Source organism: Ips typographus, linkage group LG9 (assembly GCF_016097725.1).
Source record: "Ips typographus isolate SLU linkage group LG9, UJ_Ityp_2.0, whole genome shotgun sequence".
NCBI classification, from domain to species: Eukaryota; Metazoa; Arthropoda; class Insecta; order Coleoptera; family Curculionidae; genus Ips; species Ips typographus.
Window position 1 is genome coordinate 8,344,206 of NC_138430.1, and position 27,986 is coordinate 8,372,191.

Consider the following 27,986-nt stretch of genomic DNA (forward strand, 5'->3'; position numbering starts at 1 on the left):
CTAAAGAAATATAAGGTCATATTTCTTCTTTATTTCTCTGCATTGTGTTTCGGGTTATATTTTTCTTCCAGAATTTATGGTAAATCCTATCAATGCTAGGGTCAGAGAAACAATTACCATAAATTAACTCAAAATGTGGAAAACATCATTTTGCCATTACAATGTAACTAAACCTGTTAAGTCATCTTAACTATAGGGTGGCGGGTTTGTAATGGCACTCTTTATCAGACGACTTTCCACCTAAAGTTAATCCTCAGTTAAATCCCTCAATAAATCGCCTCTTACTCGTAAACCAACAAGGACATCTGGACACCTCGTAAAATTGCAGCAAAAAACATGATCCTTATATATAACCGTATATATTCAAGAAATCCTTTAATATTTTACTTTTCTGTGCAGGTTTTTTGACGGCATAAATTTGCTCACCAGACTGTTTTTCACCTCAGAGATTTATGGGAATTTATTAAGTCGATAGAGGAAATTTACTACACAAGTGAGACTTTCAAGATATTCAGGTCGTTTAAAATTTAATGGTATGTAAGAAGGTTTTTACTGATTTTATTCAAATATACCAGGTGATTCATTCTTACTGTGAATGAAGAACAAAGTTTATTGGGATCAACTAATAAAAATTTGAAATATTCTAATTAAGATAAGTTTAATACGTGCTATATTTTAAAAATATTTAGAATTCCATCAAATTATCTACTTTTCAAGTATTCAAGTACATTTTTTAGCTTAAAACAAGAAAATTTAAAAATTCTCTATTTGGAAACATTACCAAGTCAATTATCATATCTGAAATGTGAATTCTATCAAATTACCTACTTTTCAAGTCACGTTTCAAATTTCAAATCTTAAAACGCAAAAAAATACTTTGTTGGTCAAGTTTTCAAGTCACTTTTCCAACATGGAATAAGAAAATGTGAAAATTAACTATTTGGTCAATTTATTAAGTAAATTTTCATATCTGAAACGTAAATTTGATCATATTTTGCTATAATTTAATGCCTTTATATTAAGAATTAATTATTTCAAAAAGTATTAATTTTTCAAATAAACAAATTTGGATTGAAATTTTGAATAGGGAAAGGATAATAAAGAAAATTTTTAATAAGATGTAATCATAAAAGTAGGGATGTTCCATTTGATAAACTTCCTTTTCTGCCCATTCTAGCTGAGTTTTTGAGGTGGAAGTCAATATTTTGACAGAAAATTCAAAATGGCGGCCTGGAACGCTATTTTGTCTGTCATTTCTTGAAACTGCGTGAATTTTCCTTTAAAATGAGGTGGAAGTCAATATTTTGACAAAAAATTTAAAATGGCGGACCGGGACGCCATTTTGTCTATCATTTCTTGAAACTACGTGAATTTTCCTTTAAAAGGAGGTGCAAGTCAATATTTTGACAGAAAATTCAAAATGGCGGCCTGGGACGCCATTTTGTCTGTCATTTCTTGAAACTACGTGAAATTACCTTTAAAATGAGATGCAAGTCAATATTTTGACAGAAAATTCAAAATGTCGGCCTGGGACGCCATTTTGTCTGTCATTTCTTGAAACTGCGTGAATTTTTCTTTAAAATGAGGTGCAAATTAATATTTTGACAGAAAATTCAGAATGGCGGCCTGGGACGCCATTTTGTCTATCATTTCTTGAAACTACGTGAATTTTCCTTTAAAAGGAGGTGCAAGTCAATATTTTGACAGAAAATTCAAAATTGCGGCCTGGGAAACCATTTTGTATGTCATTTCTTGAAACTACGTGAAATTTCCTTAAAAATGAGGTGCAAGTCAATATTTTGACAGAAAATTCAAAATAGCGGCCTGGGACGCCATTTTGTCTGTCATTTCTTGAAAATACGTAAAATTTCCTTTAAAATGAGGTGCAAGTCAATATTTTGACAGAAAATTCAAAATAGCGGCTTGGGACGCCATTCTGTCTGTCATTTCTTGAAACTGCGTGAATTTTCCTTTAAAATGAGGTGGAAGTCAATATTTTGACAAAAAATTCAAAATGGCGGGCTGGGACGCCATTTTGTTTGTCATTTCTTGAAACTACGTGAAATTTCCTTTAAAATGAGGTGCAAATCAATATTTTGACAGAAAATTCAAAATGGCGGCCTGGAACCGTCAAAAAATACAACTTTTTTATTTGTCAACATACAGTTGACGTCTCGGTGTCATTTTATGTTAAAATTTCCCGGAAAAGACGCTGGTGCAGTCGGTTTTTTGATATCTCAAAAACTAACAGAGTTAGACCTAAAATTTAACATTTGAACCATTTCTTTGCCAGAAAGTCGGCCGGATTAAGAGATACATGAAATCTGACTAAAAAATATTTATAAATATGTGATATTATGGTAAAGGAAATTTGACGCCCTCTAGCGGCCAAACGGTGTTATCAATCAACTCATGTGGGGATATTTTTAGAAAGCTTGAAATCTGCTCTATCTTTTGTTTTCTATGACATTTTGACGTAACTTGTCAAATAAGGGAGTAATTTAGGGTCAAAACAACGCAAACACAAAATCTTCGAAAAACCTGTTTTCTGATAGGTGTAAGTTAAAATTGCTTTTGAATGCCAATTTTCACATAAAATGGTAAATATCTCAGAAACGGATACAGGTAGGTATATAACATTATACATGATGTACCTGAAAATACAAAAATATACAGGGTGTTCCGTTTAAAACAAGCAAGTTGACATCTGTTTCCAAAGGGAAAGTGACAATTATCTTTCAAATGTCTATAAATATTTGATCCTAAGAAACTTTTTGAATTGTTTGGGTAGTTAACCGTGTATTCACCACACTGTCATTATTAATGCCATAACAAACACCATTGAAAATGTAATTAACAACATCTACACATAAAAATAAAGAAAAAACTACAAAGCAAATCTTCAAAAAGACGATAAAAGTCGTTATGAGCGTTCCCTAATGTACGAGCATACGGACACTTGAACAAATCAGAACTGCATGGGGAATTGAAAGGCGCTTTCATCGATTTACAACGGGATATTCACCGTACAAATAAATCCTAGTTTCGTAGGTAAACTTGGATAATTCCCTCATGGACATACGGGACTGTTCAATACATCCTCATCCTGTAAACACGCATTATTAGAATCTGTACAGTTCGTGCTCTATTTGACCTCTATTGTAGCTCGGTTGATTGAATATTATTAAGAATAATTTGGCAATATTAATAACCAGGTTTTTAATTATCTTGGCAAAAGTGACACCAGCTGTGCCTTGAAAAAGTCAATACTTTTTTACCCAATTTGTGTAAATTAAACTTCGGATGCTTAATTAGACGGGATGAATTTCGTAATAATGGAATTTTTTTCCGCCTGGTTTCGCATTTCAATTTGCCGGAACAAAACTATATTACAAAGTTTTGTGTTTATTAAACGGGAAAAGCTTGAAATTGGACAATTTTAAATGCACCTGTTAACAAGTTTAGTAAAATTAACAGTAACTTTGTTTAAATGGAAAAAATTGACATTTTACAAGATTCGAGGCGGGAAATTTAACAATTCCCGATGAGAAATGAAGTCTCGAACCATAAGAATCCAGTCTGGTTTTTTGCTATTTGAACTTTATAGAGATGTCTCTTTTCTACATCGATTAAATTACCCAACTTGGAAAGACAGAAATCTGAACAATCTGATAGCAAACACCTAAACTTTCAAGCTTCGAGTCAATTAAAGCTAGAAACTATATTACGAACGTATTCAAGTGTCTCTAGCTAAATTTCTCTCTGGGAAGTTCATTTGTTAATCGGGTACTTAAACTTGTTGCGTTTGTGAGTTGAAAACGAGTCTTAAACTTTAATCTTTTGAACTAAAATGCAGGCAAATCTTAGTCTTTAATAAGCGCTGACATGAAACGCATAAACTTTTTTTTCGGTCAACTGGAAAAGCGGTATTATTCCGGCCAGCTGACAAATAAAAGCATTCCAGCATTTTGTTCTGAACACACCACATAAATTTGTGTTTTCTCGCCTGAAATTCGCACCGAAGGGTAATAAAAATGATTTCAAGCTAAAAAAAAAAACTACAACTCAGCTTAAAACAAAACCATTGACTTTCTTAGCTAAGAAATAATAATTTTTAGTTAGCTAAACTCGATGAATATCGGTTTGCAGAAAGTTTCACCCCTTCCCGACAATTTTGGCACGTGTCTAGAAAGATAAAACTTCTCCTTTTGCTGTTTGGCAAAGTTGTTATCGCCAAGTTGATAATGTGATCAAACTGTCTTAAGTTTGTTTGTAAAAGAAAATGAAAGGAGACTAAAATATTATGGAAAATTTGTTTAACTTATATTAAAAGTTTACGGAAACTCAGTTGGTAAGCTTGCTTATAAGGTCCCTCACATGTTTATGCAAATTGGTTGGTACTAACGGATTTAGGTAATAATTTGAACGTAAAAAAGTGGACAAATTTAATACCTTTTTCCTTTTGAAATGGTAGAATTTTCATCTCTTCTGTTACTGGAACAATTTTAGATCATTCCATTTTATTATCATCTTATGAGCAGGGTTGTTATATGGTATCTGAAATAACGCCCCTTTCAGCCAAATAAAAATGTTCTTCTTAACTAACAGTAATTTGCTAAAATGACTAACTTTTCCGATTTACTAAATAAAAATAATAAATTGAAATTTCTTGCAAATCTTTTTTAAAATCCGTCAGTGGAAAACACTATTTAGGAAACTTTCTCCTTTTCCTCTTTGAACGAGGTAAAATATTTAATTTCACATTCCGACTGTTTTAATTCCAACCAACCGTCTTAACATGTAAAAAGTTGATTTAAATTAATTTAAAGCAGGATCACAATTGAAATTTAACTTGAGTTTTATGTGTGTCAGTCTCAAATTTAATTAATTCCTTTGGTTAAAAAGTGTTTACACAAAAAAAAGGGAGAGCTTCACCACTTTGATAATTAAATAAAAACGTTCAAAGGGAATGCTGATTTTAATTAGCAGCAGAATGGTTGTTATTTTACCAATCTTCGAGGAACTTACCTTAATTAAACTGGATTTGACAACATTGTCCGACAACAAACCCACCAAATTACGAACGACCGACAACATTCGATCAAAATTCAAAACGCGCGCAAAGTTTCCGAAACTAAGTCCGCAAAACGACGTCCCATGGACCAGAAATGTGGTGTCCCGAAAGTGGTCCAGAGCGACTGCAGCATCCTAACGTGTTTTGTCCTGCGATTCGCCAATTGAAGCAGGCGCAACGCAAATCTTGTTTTACCACGGACTTTCAAGTTTCCTTGTGACTTGTTTATGAATTTACCGGGAAAAACTCCTTAATTTACTAGTTTAGAGGACCCTAGAAATTTGACAATTTTTTGAAAGCCAAAGTTGTAAATTGAGTTTATTGTGTGTGTGTGTTCAAAAAGAAATTTTGGGAGGATCCAATTAGGAAAATTCACGCATAACTATTACAGCTGTTATTGTTGTTTTTTGTCTGGTTTTTCAAGCCAAAATATACTTACTGTGACATTGCAAAGTTTAGTTTGCTCTAAGACAATGTTCCACAACAAACTTTCAGATTTGTTAACGTGCAACAATTAACTAAGTCCCCCGGAACCAATATCAACAATTCTATTCGACATAACATGGCAATCCTAAAGTTCTTTAATTAGAGCCCCACTTTCCTAATCCGGAAGCCTAAAAATGTCGGTTTCCTGATTTTTATCGGATTCGCTTTTTGCTACGAGGACACAGGTAATTTCGCTTTGTTCGTTTGGGACTTTACTCGATCGTGTTTTAGCCACTTTTCCCTTGTTTTTCCCGGTTTTTTCGCTTACCGGATGGTTTGCGGCTGGCTTAATTGTGCTTAAGTGTGAGATTTCTGGTTGACGGGTAACATCCGTCTCCGTTAGAAGGTTCACTTTTGAAGTTTGTCCTAATGTTTAATTTAAGATGGGTGGTAGTGGTTTTAAACAAATTTTGTATATTGTATAGCTTTATGGAATGGTGTTTAATCAAATTTTGTCTGTCATTTCTTGAAACTACGTTAAATTTCCTTTAAAATGAGGTGGAAGTCAATATTTTGACAGAAAAATCAAAATGGCGGCCTGGGACGCCATTTTGTCTGTCATTTCTTGAAACTACGTGAAATTTCCTTTAAAATGAGGTGCAAGTCAATATTTTGATAGAAAATTCAAAATGGCGGCCTGGGACGCCATTTTGTCTGTCATTTCTTGAAACTACGTGAATTTTTCTTTAAAATGAGGTGGAAGTCAATATTTTGACAGAAAATTCAAAATGGCGGCCTGGGACGCCATTTTGTCTGTCATTTTTTGAAACTACGTGAAATTTCCTTTAAAATGAGGTGCAAGTCAATATTTTGATAGAAAATTCAAAATGGCGGCCTGGGACGCCATTTTGTCTGTCATTTCTTGAAACTACGTGAATTTTCCTTTAAAATGAGGTGCAAGTCAATATTTTGACAGAAAATTCAAAATGGCGGACTGGGACGCCATTTTGTCTGTCATGTCTTAAAACTACGTGAAATTTCCTTTAAAATGAGGTGCAAGTCAATATTTTGACAGAAAATTCAAAATGGCGGACTGGGATGCCATTTTGTCTGTCATGTCTTAAAACTACGTGAAATTTCCTTTAAAATGAGGTGCAAGTCAATATTTTGACAGAAAATTCAAAATGGCGGACTGGGACGCCATTTTGTCTGTCATTTCTTGAAACTACGTGAATTTTCCTTTAAAATGAGGTACAAGTCAATATTTTGACAGAAAATTCAAAATGGCGGCCTGGGACGCCATTTTGTCTGTCATTTCTTGAAACTACGTGAAATTTCCTTTAAAATGAGGTGCAAGTCAATATTTTGACAGAAAATTCAAAATGGCGGCCTGGGACCGTCAAAAAATACAACTTTTTTATTTGTCAAGCTACAGTTGACGTCTCGGTGTCATTTTATGTTAGAATTTCCCGGAAAAGACGCTGGTGTAGTCGGTTTTTTGATATCTCAAAAACTAACAGAGTTAGACCTAAAATTTAACATTTTAACCATTTCTTTGCCAGAAACTCGGCCGGATTAAGAGATACATGAAATCTGACTAAAAAATATTTACAATATAATATGTGATATTATGATAAAGGCAATTTGATGCTCTCTAGCTGCCAAATGGTGTTATCAATCAACTCATGTGGGGATATTTTTAGGAAGCTTGAAATCTGCTCTATCTTTTGTTTTCTATAACATTTTGACGTAACTTGTCAAATAAGGGAGTAATTTAGGGTCAAAACAACGCAAACACAAAATCTTCGAAAAACCTGTTTTCTGACAGGTGTAAGTTAAAATTGTTTTTGAATGCCAATTTTCACATAAAATGGTAAATATCTCAGAGTCATATCTCAGTAGGTATATAACATTATACATGATGTACCTGAAAATACAAAAATATACAGGGTGTTCCGTTTAAAACAAGCAAGTTGACATCTATTTCCAAAGGAAAAGTGACAATTATCTTTCAAATTTCTATAAATATTTGATCCTAAGAACTTACTTAATTACTTCCTAGCAAATTCATGGGTTGGTGTCAACCAAAATCGGTGACAAACGATAATTCTCGAGGAGCAGGAAACGTCAAACCAATTAGATGAGGGGGGCGGCAAGGAATACTTAATTTAATGCATCTGTAATGAAAAGGAATGAGGCGGCACAATTCAACAAACCGTGAATAATAAAATGGGGGAGAATTAAACGTCCGTTAAAATGCCCGGTTACCCGCAAAATTCCGTTTAAATTTCATTAATTATTTGAAGAATAGTGTATTTCAGTAGATTCATGATGAAACTACTCAAAAGTTTGTTACTTTCATAGTTTTTGACTAACATTTAATTAAATTTACTTTCAGGACTCGTGTATTTCATGTATGTTCTTGTTGATTCTCGTTGTTTGCTCGCAAAGTTGGTTAAGGGATGTAAAATTAATCACTAAAAGTAAATTAACAAACCTTCACTGATTACACTTGTGTTAGCACGGAATCCATATCATTTTAGTATATAAACTTTCAACACGCTCATCTCATACGTTAAACTAATTGGGGGTAATCAGATTTACTAGTGTATACAAACCGAAGCCCTATAAGTAGGTCAAATTTCAACAGGAAGTCGGACTTTCCTCTTTATTCTACTAAAATGTGGCAACTAAAACGAATCCCCAGCAATCAAACTTATACTTTGATGATTATTACTTTATTGTCGTTTACTGCAGTCTATGGCAGTGAAACTATTAACAACACAACAGTACAAGAAAGGTAAGTCATAGTTTTGCTATTTTCAATTTAAGAACTTTATCCAGCAATTCTGCCACCTCTCTAGCACATCCAATGGATAAAGTAATACCAGCACCTCCATGCCCATAATTGTGTATTATGATAACGTTTTTAGTGCTTCCTAAATCAGCCATTTCATATTCCAACCTCACTTTATATCTTGATGGTCGTAATCCTACCATTTCTAGTCGTTTTTCCCTGGTAATTCCTGGACAAAGTTTCGAAACGTTGTTTTCAATTTGTTGTGAATCGGTTGGGTCTACTGTTCTATTGAAGCTCTGCTGCTTTGTACCACCTAAATAAAAAAAAATAAGGTAATTACTGTAATTTCATAACAATCAGTAATTTTACCAAGAACCACAAAGTTTCTAGTAGGAATTATGTAGCAGGATTGTGTAGCATTGTCGCAGTTTACTAAGTAACAGAAGTGCTGCCAAGGGGCCTCAACTCGCATTATTTGTCCTCTAATGGGGATTACTGCCTCATCAGCTAATAAAGGGCGTGCCCCCAGCCCTGTACAGTTTATAACCACACTAAAACCCTCTAAATCGGTTAGTCGGTCTATGTGTCTTTCTATGATATCTCCACCCATTTTTGTAAATTCTTCCTGGAAAACTGTTTAGTGTCACTCTTGATTGACTACTTTTTTCACGCAATTCAGTGGGAAGGAAAAAGGTCGATATGAAAAGGTTTCTTTGTGTTTAGTTGCATGATTTATACTGTAGTTGCAGATCACAAGAGACTAAATATGGAAAATTGGTCTAAAAACTAAAAAATAGCAAAATTATGAAAATTGATCAAAATCACGAAAATTGGTTGAAAAACTAAAAAATGAGCAAAATTATGAACAAATGAAAAAATCCTCATTAAATTTCCTATTCATTAACCTAAAAAAAATACAAAATTAGTTACAGTCTGGGAGAAAAGCGGTGTCAAAGTTTGAACTGCCAGAAACACAATTTGAAAGGACAGTCAGGGACAAAATCGCCTGTAAAACCTACTTGGAGTGAGAAAATGACAGTTCTAAGCACATTTTTAGAATCCTCATTAAATTTCCTATTCAATACCATAAAAAACACTACAAAATTTAGTACAGTCAGGGAGAAAAGCGGTGTCAAAGTTTGAACTGCCAAAAACACAGTTTGAAAAGACAGTCAGAGACAAAATCGCCTGTAAAACCCACTTGGAATGAGAAAATGACAGTTCTAAGCACATTTTTGGAATCCTCATTAAATTTCCTATACAATAACCTAAAAAACACTACAAAATTTAGTACAGTCAGGGAGAAAAGCGGTGTCAAAATTTGAACTGCCAAAAACACAGTTTGAAAGGACAGTCAGAGACAAAATCGACTGTAAAACCTACTTGGAGTGAGAAAATGACAGTTCTAAGCACATTTTTGGAATCCTCATTAAATTTCCTATACAATAACCTAAAAAAACATTAGAAAATTTAGTACAGTCAGGGAGAAAAGTGATGTCAAAGTTTGAACTGCCAAAAACACAGTTTGACAAGACAGTCAGAGACAAAATCGCCTGTAAAACCCACTTGGAATGAGAAAATGACAGTTCTAAGCACATTTTTAGAATCCTCATTAAATTTCCTATTCAATACCATAAAAAACACTACAAAATTTAGTACAGTCAGGGAGAAAAGCGGTGTCAAAGTTTGAACTGCCAAAAACACAGTTTGAAAGGACAGTCAGAGACAAAATCGACTGTAAAACCTACTTGGAGTGAGAAAATGACAGTTCTAAGCACATTTTTGGAATCCTCATTAAATTTCCTATACAATAACCTAAAAAAACACTAGAAAATTTAGTACAGTCAGGGAGAAAAGTGATATCAAAGTTTGAACTGCCAAAAACACAGTTTGAAAAGACAGTCAGAGACAAAATCGCCTGTAAAACCTACTTGGAGTGAGAAAATGACAGTTCTAAGCACATTTTTAGAATCCTCATTAAATTTCCTATTCAATACCATAAAAAACACTACAAAATTTAGTACAGTCAGGGAGAAAAGCGGTGTCAAAGTTTGAACTGCCAAAAACACAGTTTGAAAAGACAGTCAGAGACAAAATCGCCTGTAAAACCCACTTGGAATGAGAAAATGACAGTTCTAAGCACATTTTTGGAATCCTCATTAAATTTCCTATACAATAACCTAAAAAAACACTAGAAAATTTAGTACAGTCAGGGAGAAAAGTGATATCAAAGTTTGAACTGCCAAAAACACAGTTTGAAAAGACAGTCAGAGACAAAATCGCCTGTAAAACCCACTTGTAGTGAGAAAATGACAGTTCTAAGCACATTTTTAGAATCCTCATTAAATTTCCTATTCAATACCATAAAAAACACTACAAAATTTAGTACAGTCAGGGAGAAAAGCGGTGTCAAAGTTTGAACTGCCAAAAACACAGTTTGAAAGGACAGTCAGAGACAAAATCGACTGTAAAACCTACTTGGAGTGAGAAAATGACAGTTCTAAGCACATTTTTGGAATCCTCATTAAATTTCCTATACAATAACCTAAAAAAACACTAGAAAATTTAGTACAGTCAGGGAGAAAAGTGATATCAAAGTTTGAACTGCCAAAAACAGAGTTTGAAAAGACAGTCAGAGACAAAATCGCCTGTAAAACCTACTTGGAGTGAGGAAATGACAGTTCTAAGCACATTTTTAGAATCCTCATTAAATTTCCTATTCAATACCATAAAAAACACTACAAAATTTAGTACAGTCAGGGAGAAAAGCGGTGTCAAAATTTGAACTGCCAAAAACACAGTTTGAAAGGACAGTCAGAGACCAAATCGACTGTAAAACCTACTTGGAGTGAGAAAATGACAGTTCTAAGCACATTTTTGGAATCCTCATTAAATTTCCTATACAATAACCTAAAAAAACATTAGAAAATTTACAGTCAGGAGACAGTCAGGGAGAAAAGTGATGTCAAAGTTTGAACTGCCAAAAAACACAGTTTGAAAAGACAGTCAGAGACAAAATCGCCTGTAAAACCCACTTGTAGTGAGAAAATGACAGTTCTAAGCACATTTTTAGAATCCTCATTAAATTTCCTATTCAATACCATAAAAAACACTACAAAATTTAGTACAGTCAGGGAGAAAAGCGGTGTCAAAGTTTGAACTGCCAAAAACACAGTTTGAAAGGACAGTCAGAGACAAAATCGACTGTAAAACCTACTTGGAGTGAGAAAATGACAGTTCTAAGCACATTTTTGGAATCCTCATTAAATTTCCTATATAATAACCTAAAAAAACACTAGAAAATTTAGTACAGTCAGGGAGAAAAGTGATATCAAAGTTTGAACTGCCAAAAACACAGTTTGAAAAGACAGTCAGAGACAAAATCGCCTGTAAAACCTACTTGGAGTGAGGAAATGACAGTTCTAAGCACATTTTTAGAATCCTCATTAAATTTCCTATTCAATACCATAAAAAACACTACAAAATTTAGTACAGTCAGGGAGAAAAGCGGTGTCAAAATTTGAACTGCCAAAAACACAGTTTGAAAGGACAGTCAGAGACAAAATCGACTGTAAAACCTACTTGGAGTGAGAAAATGACAGTTCTAAGCACATTTTTGGAATCCTCATTAAATTTCCTATACAATAACCTAAAAAAACATTAGAAAATTTAGTACAGTCAGGGAGAAAAGTGATGTCAAAGTTTGAACTGCCAAAAACACAGTTTGACAAGACAGTCAGAGACAAAATCGCCTGTAAAACCCACTTGGAATGAGAAAATGACAGTTCTAAGCACATTTTTAGAATCCTCATTAAATTTCCTATTCAATACCATAAAAAACACTACAAAATTTAGTACAGTCAGGGAGAAAAGCGGTGTCAAAGTTTGAACTGCCAAAAACACAGTTTGAAAGGACAGTCAGAGACAAAATCGACTGTAAAACCTACTTGGAGTGAGAAAATGACAGTTCTAAGCACATTTTTGGAATCCTCATTAAATTTCCTATCCAATAACCTAAAAAAACACTAGAAAATTTAGTACAGTCAGGGAGAAAAGTGATATCAAAGTTTGAACTGCCAAAAACACAGTTTGAAAAGACAGTCAGAGACAAAATCGCCTGTAAAACCTACTTGGAGTGAGAAAATGACAGTTCTAAGCACATTTTTAGAATCCTCATTAAATTTCCTATTCAATACCATAAAAAACACTACAAAATTTAGTACAGTCAGGGAGAAAAGCGGTGTCAAAATTTGAACTGCCAAAAACACAGTTTGAAAAGACAGTCAGAGACAAAATCGCCTGTAAAACCCACTTGGAATGAGAAAATGACAGTTCTAAGCACATTTTTGGAATCCTCATTAAATTTCCTATACAATAACCTAAAAAAACATTAGAAAATTTACAGTCAGGAGACAGTCAGGGAGAAAAGTGATGTCAAAGTTTGAACTGCCAAAAAACACAGTTTGAAAAGACAGTCAGAGACAAAATCGCCTGTAAAACCTACTTGGAGTGAGGAAATGACAGTTCTAAGCACATTTTTAGAATCCTCATTAAATTTCCTATTCAATACCATAAAAAACACTACAAAATTTAGTACAGTCAGGGAGAAAAGCGGTGTCAAAGTTTGAACTGCCAAAAACACAGTTTGAAAAGACAGTCAGAGACAAAATCGCCCGTAAAACCCACTTGGAATGAGAAAATGACAGTTCTAAACACATTTTTGGAATCCTCATTAAATTTCCTATCCAATAACCTAAAAAAACACTAGAAAATTTAGTACAGTCAGGGAGAAAAGTGATATCAAAGTTTGAACTGCCAAAAACACAGTTTGAAAAGACAGTCAGAGACAAAATCGCCTGTAAAACCTACTTGGAGTGAGAAAATGACAGTTCTAAGCACATTTTTAGAATCCTCATTAAATTTCCTATACAATAACCTAAAAAAACACTAGAAAATTTAGTACAGTCAGGGAGAAAAGCGGTGTCAAAGTTTGAACTGCCAAAAACACAGTTTGAAAAGACAGTCAGAGACAAAATCGCCTGTAAAACCCACTTGGAATGAGAAAATGACAGTTCTAAGCACATTTTTAGAATCCTCATTAAATTTCCTATTCAATACCATAAAAAACACTACAAAATTTAGTACAGTCAGGGAGAAAAGCGGTGTCAAAGTTTGAACTGCCAAAAACACAGTTTGAAAGGACAGTCAGAGACAAAATCGCCTGTAAAACCCACTTGGAATGAGAAAATGACAGTTCTAAGCACATTTTTAGAATCCTCATTAAATTTCCTATTCAATACCATAAAAAACACTGCAAAATTTAGTACAGTCAGGGAGAAAAGCGGTGTCAAAATTTGAACTGCCAAAAAACACAGTTTGAAAAGACAGTCACAGACAAAATCGCCTGTAAAACCCACTTGGAATGAGAAAATGACAGTTCTAAGCACATTTTTGGAATCCTCATTAAATTTCCTATTCAATAACCTAAAAAAACACTAGAAAATTTAGTACAGTCAGGGAGAAAAGTGATGTCAAAGTTAGAACTGCCAAAAACACAGTTTGAAAAGACAGTCAGAGACAAAATCGCCTGTAAAACCTACTTGGAGTGAGAAAATGACAGTTCTAAGCACATTTTTGGAATCTTCAAAAAATGAAAATTGATCAAAATCACGAAAATTGGTCCAAAAACTAAAAAATTGGTTCAAAAACTAAAAAATGAGCAAAATTATGAAAATTGATCAAAACATGAAAATTGGTTCAAAAACTAAAAAATGAGCAGTCAAAACTGAAAGCAAGTAATGAGTATCTATAATCATTAAATGATATTAAAACGAATGATGTAAACAAAATAGTACTCAATTTTGTAATAAAAAAAAAATTGTTCATTGATAACATTAACTCCAATTAGTGCATAACAGAACAAAATCTGAAAATTAAAATTTTTGTAAATGAAATTGTCGATGGTTTTTGATATTCGTGCATTTTCATTGCAGTTTAAAATGAGCAGTATATATGGAGTGGAGGTAAAATCATTGTTTAAAACATTGGAACTGTAATATTTATAAAAAATTGTTATCAACTGACCTCAATAGAAACTACACCATTTTCTCCACTATATTTGAAACTGAAACTTTGTGCAAAGTTTGTCTTGTTGACTGCAAAAAGGTAAAGCAGAGAGGTTCGGTAGAAAGTCGTTTAAAATCGTTACTTATTTTAGCCATTTTCTGCAATAACGAAAGTTTGGAATACGCGCCAGATAGCGCATGTAAAAGGAGAATTACAAAGTAATTTTAGCGGAAGTTCCAATGTCTTGTCGGAACAAAGGTGCTGAATTAAACTTTAGTGTACTTCTTGTCGGAACTTTATACCAAATATTAAATTATTTGCATATAAGAGCATTCTGGCAAGAGAGTCGAACTGCAAACTGTACGCCATTTTGAGGTTTATTTGATTAGACACACACATACTTGGAAGTTTTGGGGCATTGTTTGTGCTATTAATATTCTTCCAGTTGATTCGATTGAATGTAATTAAAAGTCATTAATAGTGTGCTGAGACCTGGTGGATATGTAGGGCAACTAACCTGCAAGCAGGAGAGAAATATTGCAGGTTCCCAAGTGAAACCAACAAACATAAATCCGCCTGTAAAACTTCGACCATACTGTTTATTCAAACTTTGCAAATGACGGTCAGAGAGTTCGTTGTAGCCCAATGTAACCGTGGCCCATTTAGGGATTGAATAATCTCGACAGTCGAATAAATTTATGATTGGTTGTAAGCAAATTCCGGTTTCGTTGGCTTTGCCTGAAAATCGAAATTTGATTTACCTTCTCTCTCGCTTGCAAAAAACTTGCCTTGTTTCCATAGTTTTAAAATATGCTGGTAAGTAGCAGCGGACCATCGAATCACATTCTCCTCACTATTTTCCGCTAACAGGTACGGTTCCCATAATCCAGCAGCTATATCGCTTGTAGTGTTTGGAGTGAATTTATCAGCGATTATCACCACTTTTGCTTGATGTCCGAATTTTCGGTGTATTTCGATGGCCGTTGTTAACCCGATTACACCACATCCTATAACAGCAATTTTAACTTGTTTACTCATTATAATTCCAGGCCAGAATGTAATCACTATGTTTTGGTTTCATGGTAATCACAGTGTTCATTAAATTAATAGATATCATTAAGATAATCTGTATATTATAGTCATATTTGTTATCAACTATGTTTATATCCTTGACTAAAAAACGTATAGAAAGCCTCATTATTTCAACATTTTCTTCATTAACGTGCTCATTAAAATAAAACACCACTCAACTTTATGCTAGTCGAGGTTTTGCATTGATTTTGTCCATTACACAAAACTGAAACTTTCTTAGTACAGAGTTTGACTAGGTAGATACTTAATTTGACCCACTTTTCGTATATACGACCACAATAGAGACCCATCTCATACATTTATAACGTTAATAACGAACAACCAGCATCAAAATACGTGAAATTGAACGTCAATAATGCTCGGCTTGGTCCGGGGGTAATCTTTTCAAAAAGCAGCAAAAGTCTCGGTCGTTTACACTAGAAAACAGTGTTTTTCCCCTCTTTTCTAGAAAACTAGGAGAGTCACAAGACTTGACAGTTCACTTAGAAGCTGCAAAAAGTAAAAATATTTTCCTAGTTGCTTTTTACTCAGTCCAGTTTACTCATATTAAAACTTTGTGTATTGGGCTTTTTTAATGTAATTTGAGTTGTATGGAATTTTGGTACTTACTTATAAATGGTCTAAAGATTGATTTTGAATTTGAAAAGTGCATTTTACGAATACCATACTAATATTTTTTCTACAAAAGCATTAAAAATTTCAATGATTCTTTATATTTAAGAATTTTCTGTGAACAATCAAACCAGTTTCATTTGTCAACAATTCCATTAATCGAGTCTTGTGCTCAATATAATGTTTTCGCCAGTTTTGGTGATTAAGGGCCATTTACAAGTTTTACTGCAAAATTTCAAAAATATTTTTACTTTTCCTGTTTAATTTAACCATTTCTTTAAATTTTGTGTGGAAAAAGAAAGGGTTACGCTTAAAACTATCCAATTTAAGTAAAAAAGCTTAATCTGCGTTATACAGGGTAACCCAAATAAAAACTTTGAAAACAAAATTATATTTTTATCATAAATTTTGGCATGTTCAGTGATTTTAATGGAAAATAATGTTCTTGTTTTGTTTTAATGGATAAAAAATTGTGGTCAATATGATGTTTTCGCCAGTTTTGGTGATTAAGGGCCATTTACAAGTTTAACTGCAAAATTTCAAAAATGGGGTTATTTTTTACTTTTCCTGTTTTTAATTTAACCATTTCTTTAAATTTTGTGTGGAAAAAGAAAGGGTTACACTTAAAACTATCCAATTTAAGTAAAAAAGCTTAATCTGCGTTATACAGGGTAATCCAAATAAAAACTTTGAATACAAAATCATATTTTTATCATAAATTTTGGCATGTTCAGTGATTTTAATGGAAAATTATGTTTTTGTTTTGTTTTAATGAATAAAAATTTTTTTTAGAAAAATATGTCGGTAGACCAAATTTTCATGTCACACCCTGTATACTCATATTTGTGAAAATTTTCAAAAAGATTATTTAGGTCATCAGAAAGAGGAAAAAAATACCTTTTAATTCACAAAAAAATTATTAAAATCGAGTGAATCAATTTGAAGAAACAGCCGCTCAAAAATGACCAAAGAATCCCGACTATACAGGGTGTCCCACGACGAAAGACATCGATTGATATTGGAAAAAGTATAAATAGGAGAGTTTTGAAAATTTGGCAGGATACTGATGTGGGCATGCCCAATCTAACTAAAATATTTTCAAAATGGTTGCACTTCCGTTTATACCGGAAGTCGATCACAACTTTCTTATTTTAAATAGAACACCCTATATATTATTACATATTTGGATTCCTCACAAAATTCTGACCAACTTTTGTGTACAATGCCCTATGCCTATCTCTAGCCGTTTTCGAAATATTTGATGTTTTTCCAAAAAAGTGACAGTTGCAACGCTCAACATATTTTTGTACTCTGTCAAAACCTTAATTTTGATTTTGCAATGAAACTTTGGGTTATTGTAAATAAAGGATCGTTTTATTAAACTGAGGGTGCGTAATGACTCATTTGTATACAGGGTCGTCAAAAAAAAATCATAAACCTGCCACTAAAAAAAATGAAAAATTTCAAGTTTTTTAAAAAAACCCACATTTTTTATGACGAAATCATTTTGAGCATTAAAAATTACTATACGTTTCAATTTACTTGCCTATACCTAAATTCAAACCATTTCGTATTATTTGAGAATAAACACATTGTCACTGTCACTTTTTTGGAAAAACATCAAATATTTCGAAAACGGGCTAGAGATAGGGCATTGTACACAAAAGTTGGTCAGAATTTTGTGAGGAATCCAAATATGTAATAATATATAGGGTGTTCTATTTAAAATAAGAAAGTTGTGATCGACTTCCGGTATAAACGGAAGTGCAACCATCTTGAAAATATTTTAGTTGGATTGGGCATGCCCACATCAGTATCCTGCCAAATTTTTTCTTTTTCCAATATCAATCGATGTCTTTTGTCGTGGGACACCCTGTATAGTTCAAAATAGCATTTAATTATTTGTTTACTTTTAACAATGGTGATTTAAAACGTCTTTAAAGCACTAGTGCTTTAAGTAGTTATTTATGCAACAAGTGCAAAAAGTGCATTTTTTTGCATAAAAGTGGAAGTTGTATACGAGACCTAAAGTCGAGTTTAACAACACTTAAGTCGACTTGTTTGATGACAAAAGCACAGCAAATATAACAATGCAAAAAATACTTTGTTGCACTAGTGCGTAAAAGTAGAACTTTTTGCACTAAAAATCGGCATCATCAAGTGTACTTATTTGCACGATTTTATAAAAACATGCATTTGTAGAAAAAACCTTTTAAAAATTGGAAAAATGCCATTTTTGTAAAAATTGTACACTTTTTATTTTGTCCCAGAAAGATTGCAATACTTAAAAACCAAGAAATATTGGAGCAAGTATAATTCTTGGCACGTTTAGCCTTAATTTCACAGTCCATCATACTGTGCTTTGCAGCTGGGATTTATCCCAAAATATTACTCGTCTAACCCTAGTTTATTTAGAAGAATTGTAGGTAGTATTTTAGGGTGTTAAACCTTCCACAGAACTGCCCTAATCGTCTAAATCACTGTTACGTTATTTTGTCTCAAAAGGCTCACAATTTGATGATATTTTTTGAACCCATCAAAAGCTGATTAGTAAGCTATTGTCAAGCTTGTAGTAAACAAAAGTAGCAACGAATAATTAATAATTATATTTTCAGAGAATCTTCTGGAGTTACTATTCCAATTATCCCGGAAGAATTCAAGGAAAAAAGCGCCGCTAACGACATTTTGACCGGGAAAAATTCAAGTCTGCATTTCCTGGATATTCCTAAGGGGGACGACTTAAAAATCCATGAGTTGCAGCTCGAGGATGAACTTCTCTTTCTCGAGCCATTTTCGAGCTTAATGGGATATTTGCTACCGAACGACTATCCGATCGGTAAGCTTCCGCTTGATATCGTTCACAGGTGTTTATTTTTCAATAGCATTTTGCACAAGACATCCGAATGTAAAGGACAAAAGCGTAGAGTTTTAAAGGCCTTGTGGAACTTCTGTCGTTGATAAAACTACGTCGGCCTTTCACCCCCCAGTCGATAAAATGACCGCGGGCACTTTATAAAAGATTTCATTCCGCTCAGGACTCGAATAAAGTGTTTCAAATATGACTCGTCCGGAAATGTATTCTCGGAGGGGCGCTTTTTTTGCTGTAAAACGTTAAATCGAGAATACCCGAGAGCTTCAAACTGGATGAAAACGTTACTGATTGGATCCTACATAGAGGACATACTCCAAATTGAAATATAGGTCACATTTAGGTGCATTACTTTCCTGATATCTCCCAATTTTGTTATTCGCGGAAATGTTATCAATTTATTCAAGTGGATTCGACCTTTACGCGTGATGAGTTTTAACGAGGGGCACGAGTTTGGAAAACTGTATTTTCCAGCAAAATGCAATCTGCAAACATTTCATGCTTAATAAGCGTCAAATCCCCGGAAACCTACACACACATATTTCTGGTTAGTGCCCCGTCAGTTACACATCTATATTCCTTGAAATTAGTTTTAATCCAATCACATTTTTTCTGTTAACTTGGTTATCAATTAACCATAAAATTAGTCATACGGGTACTTTGTTTCAGTTTTATTGACCCAAATCCCGAATCAAACTCGATAATTAACAGATTCTCGCGTGATGCAAAAACCGAGAAATTAAAAGTTTAATATCAGGACCTCCATCAGTGGGAATAATTTATTTTTGTGCCAAAATAGCTAGAAAGAAAATTTAAAAAATATGTACAAGGCTTGTCAATATTGTGGTTATGGCAAAAACCAGCTCAGGGCAGTACTAATTTTATTTACTAGGGCAGTATTAAAAAAAAAGATTTAATTAATCACTTACTGTGAAAAATATAAAGAAAAACTGAACCTTAAATCAATAATTTTTAATTTTCAGATATTATTCGTGACGCTGTGAAACATACCCAACCTATTTACATATGGGCAACTCAGGTATGTAATTATTTGTATTCGAAGGTGTACTTTTGGATATAATAACTTTGAAATAGACAAACTAACAGTGATTCACCCCTAAATTTTTTTATGGAACACCTTGTATAGTATTTCATTTTTGAAAACACCTTAAAATTACCATTCTAATGACATACAGGTGTGGTAAATCCAAAACCGACCATAGGAAAACCGCGTAACGGACAGAGAAACGTACATTATTGCATGCGCGGGACTAAGACAGAAAACGAACAAAATATCAAGTAGGCCATATTTTCAGCGCGCTGTTGCCAAACTCAACAATCACTCAAATACCGTCGACAAAATAACTTGGCGTTTGGCAACGGCGCGCTGAAAATATGGCCTACTTGATATTTTTTTCGTTTTCTGTCTTAGTCCCGCGCATGCATTAATGTACGTTTCTTTGTCCGTTACGCGGTTTTCCTATGGTCGGCGAGATTCATAGTTCAATTTCGGTAAGAGTTAAGCAATAATAATATGCGTTAAATGAAATAAACCTTGAGGTTATGACGCTCTGATTCATAGTGTAACATTAAGAAGTAAGCAGTAAGCAATAAGCAGCAAGATTTGATTTAATTCCATTTTTTATTTTAACGCTTACTGATTCGTAACTTTTCGGCTCTGCACTTCGTCATTCGGGTATTTACGGAAGGTCTGCTGATGTTTTACCTCTGTCAAGAGTGTCATCTGTCAATTTATTCATTTAAATTTAAAGTGAGGAAGATTAACGTTTTTCGTCAAAGAGATGATTGTTTATTGAGTTTATTCATAAAAATTAGTGTTTAGCAAGAGGTAAAAATGTCATTAGAATCAGAACGTATTTTGATAGACATTATTCAGCATTACCCCTATTTGTATGACAAAAGTAGCAGTGATTATAAGAACAATAACAAAAAATTAATGGCCTGGGATGCTATTTCTTTGGCAATGTCCTTACCAGGTATGTACCATGTTTTTAATATGTCCTAAAACTTGCATAGTGTACATGTAGTACAGTTGGTCAAAAGCAGTTTTAAACCTATTTAAGAATGCAGGCATTTATCTTTTCCATACATTTTTATGTCTGTTTGTGGTCGACCAACTACTGAACTTATAGTTCTTTATGCTGCATTTGCCAAGCTACCTAGTATTTTATCAAACTCCCATATTTCACTTCTAAAACATATTTTATTTTTAGTAGAAGAATGCTCCGGGACCGGTTTACCAAAGAACGGAGAGCTCTAAAAAATATTCCATCTGGAAGTCAGGCCCCAGAAGAAACTATTTGACCTCTATATAGCCATATGAAATTTTTGGAAAAACATATTCAGACTAGAAAGTATGAGTACTCTGTATGCCTGTCCTAAAATTTACATTAAAAGTAATTATATTTTTTCAGAAGGGTGTCAAATGTGATGGACAATACCAGACTATCAAGCAGCTGTTCTGTCACTGAAGAAGAAGAAGAAGAAGAATTCTACACCATAGAAGTTGCTGAGGAAGAATCACGAAATAATCATCAAAATTATAATGAAGAACAAGTTGAAACAGTTTCTGACGAAAATTTTGAAACACCCACAATTAATAAAATTAATAGAAAAAGATAAATTAAATTTAAAATGTATTTCTACCGTACTATGAATGTCAACCGGTTTCTTACTTCTAACTTTATTGCTTATCTCTTACTGTTATTGCTTATTTCTTACTGAAATCAGACTATAAATCCCGCTTAACACTTTTTTGTGCGTATCTACTTCGTAGAAAAATAACTATTTACACTACTGGATTCTACTCGAAAAGTTGCTGTAGAAATGTATTTTAGAAAATAAAGCAAACTTTTGCTGCTTTTTTTGACCAACCACAAACTACTCACTATTCTTACGCAAATACTGCACATCTGTACTTATCATAACACACTCTTTCTAACAACATACTCACTCACTATTTATGACCTAATTTACCTAACTTTCCTGACAAAGAAACGAAAATTAACCAGTAACTGTTATCTTACAGATCATAAAATTAGAGATAGTCGCAGTCGCTTGGATAATTTTCTGGGCAATACTCTCCTTAAGTCTACCGGTTGGAGTTATCGTTTCCCTGTGTCCCTCTTCTAATGTTAGACGTCTGGATGAGGAATTCTCTAGGGACACTTCAAGTCGGTGGTCTGAAAACGTTCTCGGATGTTTACTGCATTTACTGCTTATGTTAATTGTGTAAGCTAAACTAAAAGAGCATTTCAGCGTTTTAAACCAGTTTAATTTCAGTTTTTTGTTACTTCTCATATTGATGGCTAACGAACGGATTGCCAAAACAACGTCAAAATCACCTGAAACAGCATCAGTGATTTACCAGGATCTTAATACGTTCATAAAGAACTCGCAAATGCAGATTTCTTTTGTCACCACGTACTCAACTGATGTTGCATTGGAAGCTGTGAGAAAAGATCTGGAAGGTATTAAGCATGTTAACAATCTCTGCAAATTTTTTACGGAAAATTACAGTTTAACACCATTAAAATGGGTTATTTATCACGCCTAATGGCCTAAGAACACGAAATGTATAAGGGCGGTAATAAAATCTGAGTAATGGTTCAACTTAATGAGTTTCTGTCTTGAGTTTTGCCAACGCGGACGCTAATTTTGTATTGGGAAACTTTGCAATCTAATTAAGTATTTTAATTCTATTAACAAAAATTTGCAGATTTGGATGTTAATTTGGGAAGGCCGTATCAACAACGATTGTCTTTGGAAAATGATATGGAGTTAACACTTGATTTACTGGAAGAACTGAAACAAGGTATACTAAAATAAACATTTATCCTGTATTTTTAATTGGTATAATTTTTTTAGATGTTGGTAGTGCATGCAAAATTTCGTCTGAACTTTTAGCTGACTGCAAATCTGCCTCTGAACTTGAAAACTCCTTAAAAACTACCCTTAACGAGATTTCCCATCAGTTAATCACTATTCAGCAGCAATGCCTGTTTCAAGATCGTCCACTGTGTTTTGCCTTGCAGTTTTCAGGATACGACGTGACTCTACATTTAAGCAATGTAAGTATAGTTTGTTTGCATTTCCTACTTAAAAACTTAACAATTCTATAATTATGGTAATTTTAGTGGGTAATATATAATCAGGGCTGCGCCGCCTTATCTAGATCTATAACTGCTTCAGCCCTAATATTTCAACGTTATCCTTGCAAATGTAGGTCTGTTGCCAACGTTATTATGAACAATTTCCATTAAGGAATGCACCGAGGTGTGCAATGGAATTCAATATTACCTTTAAGATTAGAGCTTTTGTGCTAAGTGTTGTATTGAAATTTCTTCGGGACGCAGCTTACTAGTGACGGTAAAGTTGTACAACTTTCCCAGATGAATATCGAGGAAACTTTTAATACTAACGTGGATTTGGCTTTGGATGCTTATAATATGATACCAGCTCAAATCGTCCAGGAATCAATACCATATTTTACAGGTAAGAGTTTGTTTTAACAGTAACAACTAACAATAGCCTTGAATGCAGAAATCAAGTCGGTGCTAAGCAATAAAAGGGCTGAGGTTTACAAGGGCGTCCACGATTTGGACGTCTTAGCCAGAAACCTTTCCCAAAAGTTAACCGCAAGCCAGAAAGCAATTTTCACTTTCCTCGACAACATCGTTAAGTGGGATTTGTGGCGTTGGCTGGCTATATTAGGTAATCCTTTCCATTATCGTGTTATGTACGCAGATTGTTTCACCTAAGGCGGAAACTTAAAGACCGACACAATTTCAAGTATGTTGTATCTGCTCTTGCAACATTTTCCTCTAATTTTATTAGAAAATATACAATTCAGAAATTGTATTACTAAAATATTCATTTTACCCGGAACATCCTACAACCAATCCCATTTGAAAGGGCTAAACAGCTTTCCTAAATCCCCCAGCATTATGTAAATCGGTTTTGTAAATCACGCCGTCCTTTTCGACTTCGACACCCCAGTTTCAAAGTTAGATTTAATTAAAATTTTTTACCCTCCTTCCTAAGGTATATATTTCTAATGCACTTTCTAAACTTTCAAGTTTTTCTATGCAGATTTAAAGCCGGAGTAAAATGACTTTTAGAAATTGAAAGTTTTTTTAAGGTTTTACAACCGGTGGCAAAGGCAAATAATCTTGACTGAATAGGAATTTTATAACCGGGGGCAAGAACCATTAAACCGGATATCAGGGAGGCTTTTACTTCCTGGCAAACAGGGTATTCATATATTTATGATTTTCTGACTGGTTTATCAGCTTTACAATGAAAATCTAGGTCATCAGGTAAAGCCAACCACTTTTGATGATTTGTCGTATTAAATACACGTCCCTTTTGACAATTTACGTAACTGTTTTGAGTTGTAAAATATAGGTTGCGGTTACATATTTCATTCATCAACACTGTTTTAGTAGCACTAATGAAAATGTCCAGGTCGTGATTAATTGGACGATTTTACGCCCTAATAAATCAGAAGTTAAACCTTTTTGTATTTACTTGTTTCGCATCCGCAAAATAAAATTAATGAATGTCGCTATTTATTAGATGATAACTACCAGGTTCTGATTGGAGCTTGGCTGTAAAAAATAGGACAATAACAACTAGAGAGGAAAGTGCAACTTTTGTTCAAGAGTGCAAAAAGCAGATTACTACAGAGTTGCGCATCTAATGCTCTGTTTTCTGAAAAAAAGAGTGACAAACTGTCTTTAAAAAGTGTCACTTTTCCTCCCTAAGGAGGAAAGTACTTTCAGTCTCTCTTGGGTGCGTATTTTTGAAACGGCGGAAGGGAATTATCAACCTGTAGAATGTGACAGGAACTCGCCATTGTCAGCTTCTTCTGTCACATTCTATCAACACTTCTCTTGAGAATTACGTTCCCTGCTTTCAAGAATAGGCCCCCTGGTGCCACTTTCACTCCCTAGATAGCGAAAGGGATATTTTCTCAAATGAGGGAGAAACATTTTATTTTCTAGGGGGGTCGTAAAAAAAAAAACAAATTAATTTGATTATTTTTCTAGTGATTGCTGGTTTGGTGTTCTTAATTTGGGGCGTTTTAATATGTGCAGCTCCGTGTGGTTGCCCGGTTACTTCCAGAACAGTATTTCTGCTAAAAACTGGAATTGCACTTTCCTGTTTTACTTCCATCTTGTTATGGATTGTTGGTAATTTGTATTTATTAGTTTAATTCAAAGCAAATGATTTTTAACTAACTATATAGGAACAGCTGCTGTGGTTATAGGAGGACATGGTTATTCATTAATTTGCCGACCTTTATACGACCACCCATTCTACAATACATTAAGTGACTTTTTTGACGCTGAAGGAGTGTTATACCCACAAAATGGCTTTTTTGGAAACTTGTCCACAAAAAACGATAGTCTTAAAATTGCTCAAGTTTTACGGTAATACTTGGGTAATACAACCACTAACTCTGAACTGTGTGAACCATTTGTAGAAGCTGCCAACGCGATCAACCAGTATATTACACCTTTCATCTTTACAATCATTTCAACTTTGAGCAAATATTAAATTACAAAAATTGGAATGATCTAAGTGCGATCCTGAATGAGTATGTAGTGGCCAAAACCAGGCTTGAAGTGTTAAGTCCTAGTTTGCAACTCAACTTACAAGTAAACCTGAAATTTTGCTTCCTACTAGAAAATTAATTTTAATATTTGGTTAGATTCTATCCACAAACACTGCAGCAAACTTTACTGTGTACAGAAAAAACATTTCTGCCTCAACCAGCTTGAAGGAGCTATCCTCCTTTGCTGATAATCTCAACAACGTTGCCAGACAATTAATGGACCCGGTGATTGGTACAAGAATGGATAACCTGGTAATAAACATCCTAAATCATTGAAATTAAATTCTGTGAACTAACTTATTCATACTTTTTGCCGTCGGGATGTTCCATTGTGCCTTCCGTTATAATGACAAATTGCCCCGGTCTTCAATTTTCCTTTTTGCCATCTTGTTATCTAGTTAAATGTCGTTGCTTTCAGGCCTTTTCCGTGCGCAACGTTGTTCAGGACGAGATGCAAAGGCTAAACGACCTCAAAGAGCGAGTTCTATACAAAATAACCATGTTAGAAGTATTGCTGCCACCGTTGAATAGGAGACTAAATCAATCACTGTCTCATCTGAAAACCATACAGTTTTTCCTGGACAACCAGGCCTGGGAGTTATCAGAAATGGTAATTAACTTTTGTCCCTAACCTAGTTTTAGCGTTTACAGTTTTGTGGGGAGAAATTAAGGATAATTGGTAGTTGAAAGGGTAACCGCAATAATTATTCTTCAAACATATTTCTTTGGTGCTCTAATCGTCAAATTAAGGGAATCGAAAGAACAATAGGATCTCATCAAGACCCATACAGAAATTTCGCCACAAAAGGGCGAGGGCCGACAATTCCCGGAAGTTGAAATAAGACGCGACCAACGAAGCCAACCCAAATTGGTTAAATGGGGCTTGCACAAAAGAAAATGATTTAGTATCTGGACGGTTTGCTCATTCTGATTGTCCAGAAGGAGGCAAATACCGGCGACGTTGATGGATCGCGTCACTTTTACCACAAACCGGTCGGTATTCAGGATCCAGGGAAATTGACCCATTTTTTTTCAACGAGAACATTCGATTTGATCAATCACATGTTTTTTGGTGAAACATGTAAAGACACTTGTTTAATCTACAAATTACATTGCAGATGAGACGTCAATTCACAAATAGGATTGAACATTATTTAGAACAACTATACAATCACACTTCCAGTAAATTGACGAAAGAAATCGGAAAATGCAGGCCACTGTGGGAAATTTATCATTCAACCAGATACAACATATGCAAATTGACCTTTGATCCTCTTGTAAGTATTCTTTCTAAGCTGTCAGATCATTCATCATCCAATTAATCTTAAGCTTCAGTCATATAACGTATGATTAACCAAACCGTGTTAATTTTTTCACGGTGAATAATACTTGAATATTGATCATAATTGTTTGAACGTAAAATAAACTTGGAACACCCTATGTAACAGCAAACTGTCCCTTCCAGGTCTGTTTAGAAAAAAGTTTATGTAAACGAATTAGTCTTATTCTGCCTAATTTTCAGATACAGGGTGTAATAAAAAACTGTACAGAATTCCTTCCCGACTTGGTGGTGACTGAAATTTTCTGTACTTGAGTATTTTAAGAGTTTATTCTTACAACAGTGTAGTGAATATTGGTTCAAATTTTACAAATTGCAAATCATGCAAAAAGTGCAATTTTGGCAATTTTTTATTTTGCTCCAGGAGGGTTTCAATGCACAGTAAAGGGCTAATATTTATACCAAAGCACCTTAAATTAGGTGAAAGGCCCGTTTTGGCTCGTTTGGTAGTATTTTTCATCCTCTTTCTAATGGAAATTTAGCGAAATTGATTGGAGTTCAAATAAAAAGATTACAACCTTTCAAAAATGAACAAATGACATATTTGTGCAAGAAGGGCATATTTAATCAAAAACATTAACTGATTATCTCTCTTGTAGAATGCTATAGCATTTGCAAGTCACTTCCTAATTCTCGTACTCGTTGCGATTACTCCAGTATCTGTGAAGCTCATGAATATCTACGTAAATTGCAACGAAAATTCGATTTTCACCACGTTAATGTCACATCGGTAATTAATTTGCGCTAATTTCTGACATGTTCCACTAATTGTTGCTCTTTAACTAGCAACTCACGCCAAGGTTTACTGTTGGCAGAGGAGCAAGTCTGGAATTCTCCTTTGACAGGGTAAGAACTGATTAACTTGAAATTTATACAAATTTTAATTCATTTAATTTCAGGTCATCACCAGTTGAAGAACCAGCCACGTGGAATAGCCCACAACCAAGGTAAAATCAAAAACTTAATGTAATTTGCATGTTAATTTCCATCATTTGTTGATCAGACCATCGACAGTGTCTAGCCGATTGCCTTTAAACAGGTAACCAACTAAAATCGCTCAAATTTGTT

General features: G+C 34.0%; 3 protein-coding genes and 1 long non-coding RNA gene across 15 annotated transcripts in view; 2 read left to right on the forward strand and 2 right to left on the reverse strand.

Annotated features, from left to right (window-relative positions):
• LOC145734131 (trace amine-associated receptor 8c) overlaps nt 1-5,202 on the reverse strand; it is a 39,867-nt gene extending 34,665 nt beyond the window's left edge. Inside the window, exon 1 of one of the 2 annotated variants that reach the window (XM_081987289.1) lies at nt 5,029-5,196. The gene's annotated coding sequence lies outside the window, so the exon portion shown is untranslated. Of the gene's footprint in view, nt 1-5,028 lie in introns of both variants that reach the window. The other variant, XM_081987290.1, reaches the window with a different exon arrangement.
• prom (prominin) overlaps nt 1-27,986 on the forward strand; it is a 45,017-nt gene that overhangs the window by 15,899 nt on the left and 1,132 nt on the right. For 6 of the 11 annotated variants that reach the window (XR_014179344.1, XR_014179345.1, XR_014179347.1 and 3 more), the window contains exons 1-19: nt 8,138-8,300; nt 18,686-18,906; nt 19,923-19,978; nt 21,989-22,191; nt 22,243-22,430; nt 22,679-22,774; nt 22,828-23,030; nt 23,316-23,454; nt 23,503-23,673; nt 25,011-25,154; nt 25,211-25,394; nt 25,448-25,622; nt 25,676-25,831; nt 25,998-26,189; nt 26,698-26,856; nt 27,518-27,648; nt 27,705-27,764; nt 27,818-27,865; nt 27,922-27,957. Coding sequence is in view for 7 of the 11 variants with exons in the window: in XM_081987281.1 (XP_081843407.1) it covers nt 8,182-8,300; nt 18,686-18,906; nt 19,923-19,978; nt 21,989-22,191; nt 22,243-22,430; nt 22,679-22,774; nt 22,828-23,030; nt 23,316-23,454; nt 23,503-23,673; nt 25,011-25,154; nt 25,211-25,394; nt 25,448-25,622; nt 25,676-25,831; nt 25,998-26,189; nt 26,698-26,856; nt 27,518-27,648; nt 27,705-27,764; nt 27,818-27,865; nt 27,922-27,957 (2,681 nt within the window). In the remaining 4 variants the exon portion in view is untranslated. Of the gene's footprint in view, nt 1-8,137; nt 8,301-18,685; nt 18,907-19,922; nt 19,979-21,988; nt 22,192-22,242; nt 22,431-22,678; nt 22,775-22,827; nt 23,031-23,315; nt 23,455-23,502; nt 23,674-25,010; nt 25,155-25,210; nt 25,395-25,447; nt 25,623-25,675; nt 25,832-25,997; nt 26,190-26,697; nt 26,857-27,517; nt 27,649-27,704; nt 27,765-27,817; nt 27,866-27,921; nt 27,958-27,986 lie in introns of those variants that run through there. The other 5 variants (XM_081987287.1, XM_081987288.1, XM_081987282.1 and 2 more) reach the window with 4 other exon arrangements.
• Nucleotides 8,205-16,180, reverse strand: Daao2 (D-amino acid oxidase 2). Its single transcript, XM_081987293.1, has 5 exons — nt 16,068-16,180; nt 15,155-15,373; nt 14,884-15,104; nt 8,670-8,925; nt 8,205-8,613 (listed from the first exon to the last, which is right to left on the reverse strand). Exons 1-5 carry the CDS (start codon nt 16,108-16,110, stop codon nt 8,306-8,308), a joined length of 1,047 nt encoding a protein of 348 aa, XP_081843419.1. The 5' UTR covers nt 16,111-16,180; the 3' UTR covers nt 8,205-8,305.
• Nucleotides 20,132-21,840, forward strand: LOC145734148 (uncharacterized). The gene is made up of 3 exons (XR_014179351.1): nt 20,132-20,936; nt 21,174-21,314; nt 21,375-21,840. It is a non-coding gene; the product is annotated as an uncharacterized LOC145734148 (long non-coding RNA).

Coding starts and splice junctions, on each gene's coding strand:
- Daao2 (XM_081987293.1), bottom strand. CDS start 16,110: ATGCACTTTTCAAATTCAAAATCAATCTTTAGACCATTTATAA. Junction 8,926..14,883: donor TATTTCTCTCCTGCTTGCAG/GTTAGTTGCCCT, acceptor ACAGTTTTCCAG/GAAGAATTTACAAAAATGGG. Junction 8,614..8,669: donor TAGAAACTTTGTGGTTCTTG/GTAAAATTACTG, acceptor TTTTTTATTTAG/GTGGTACAAAGCAGCAGAGC.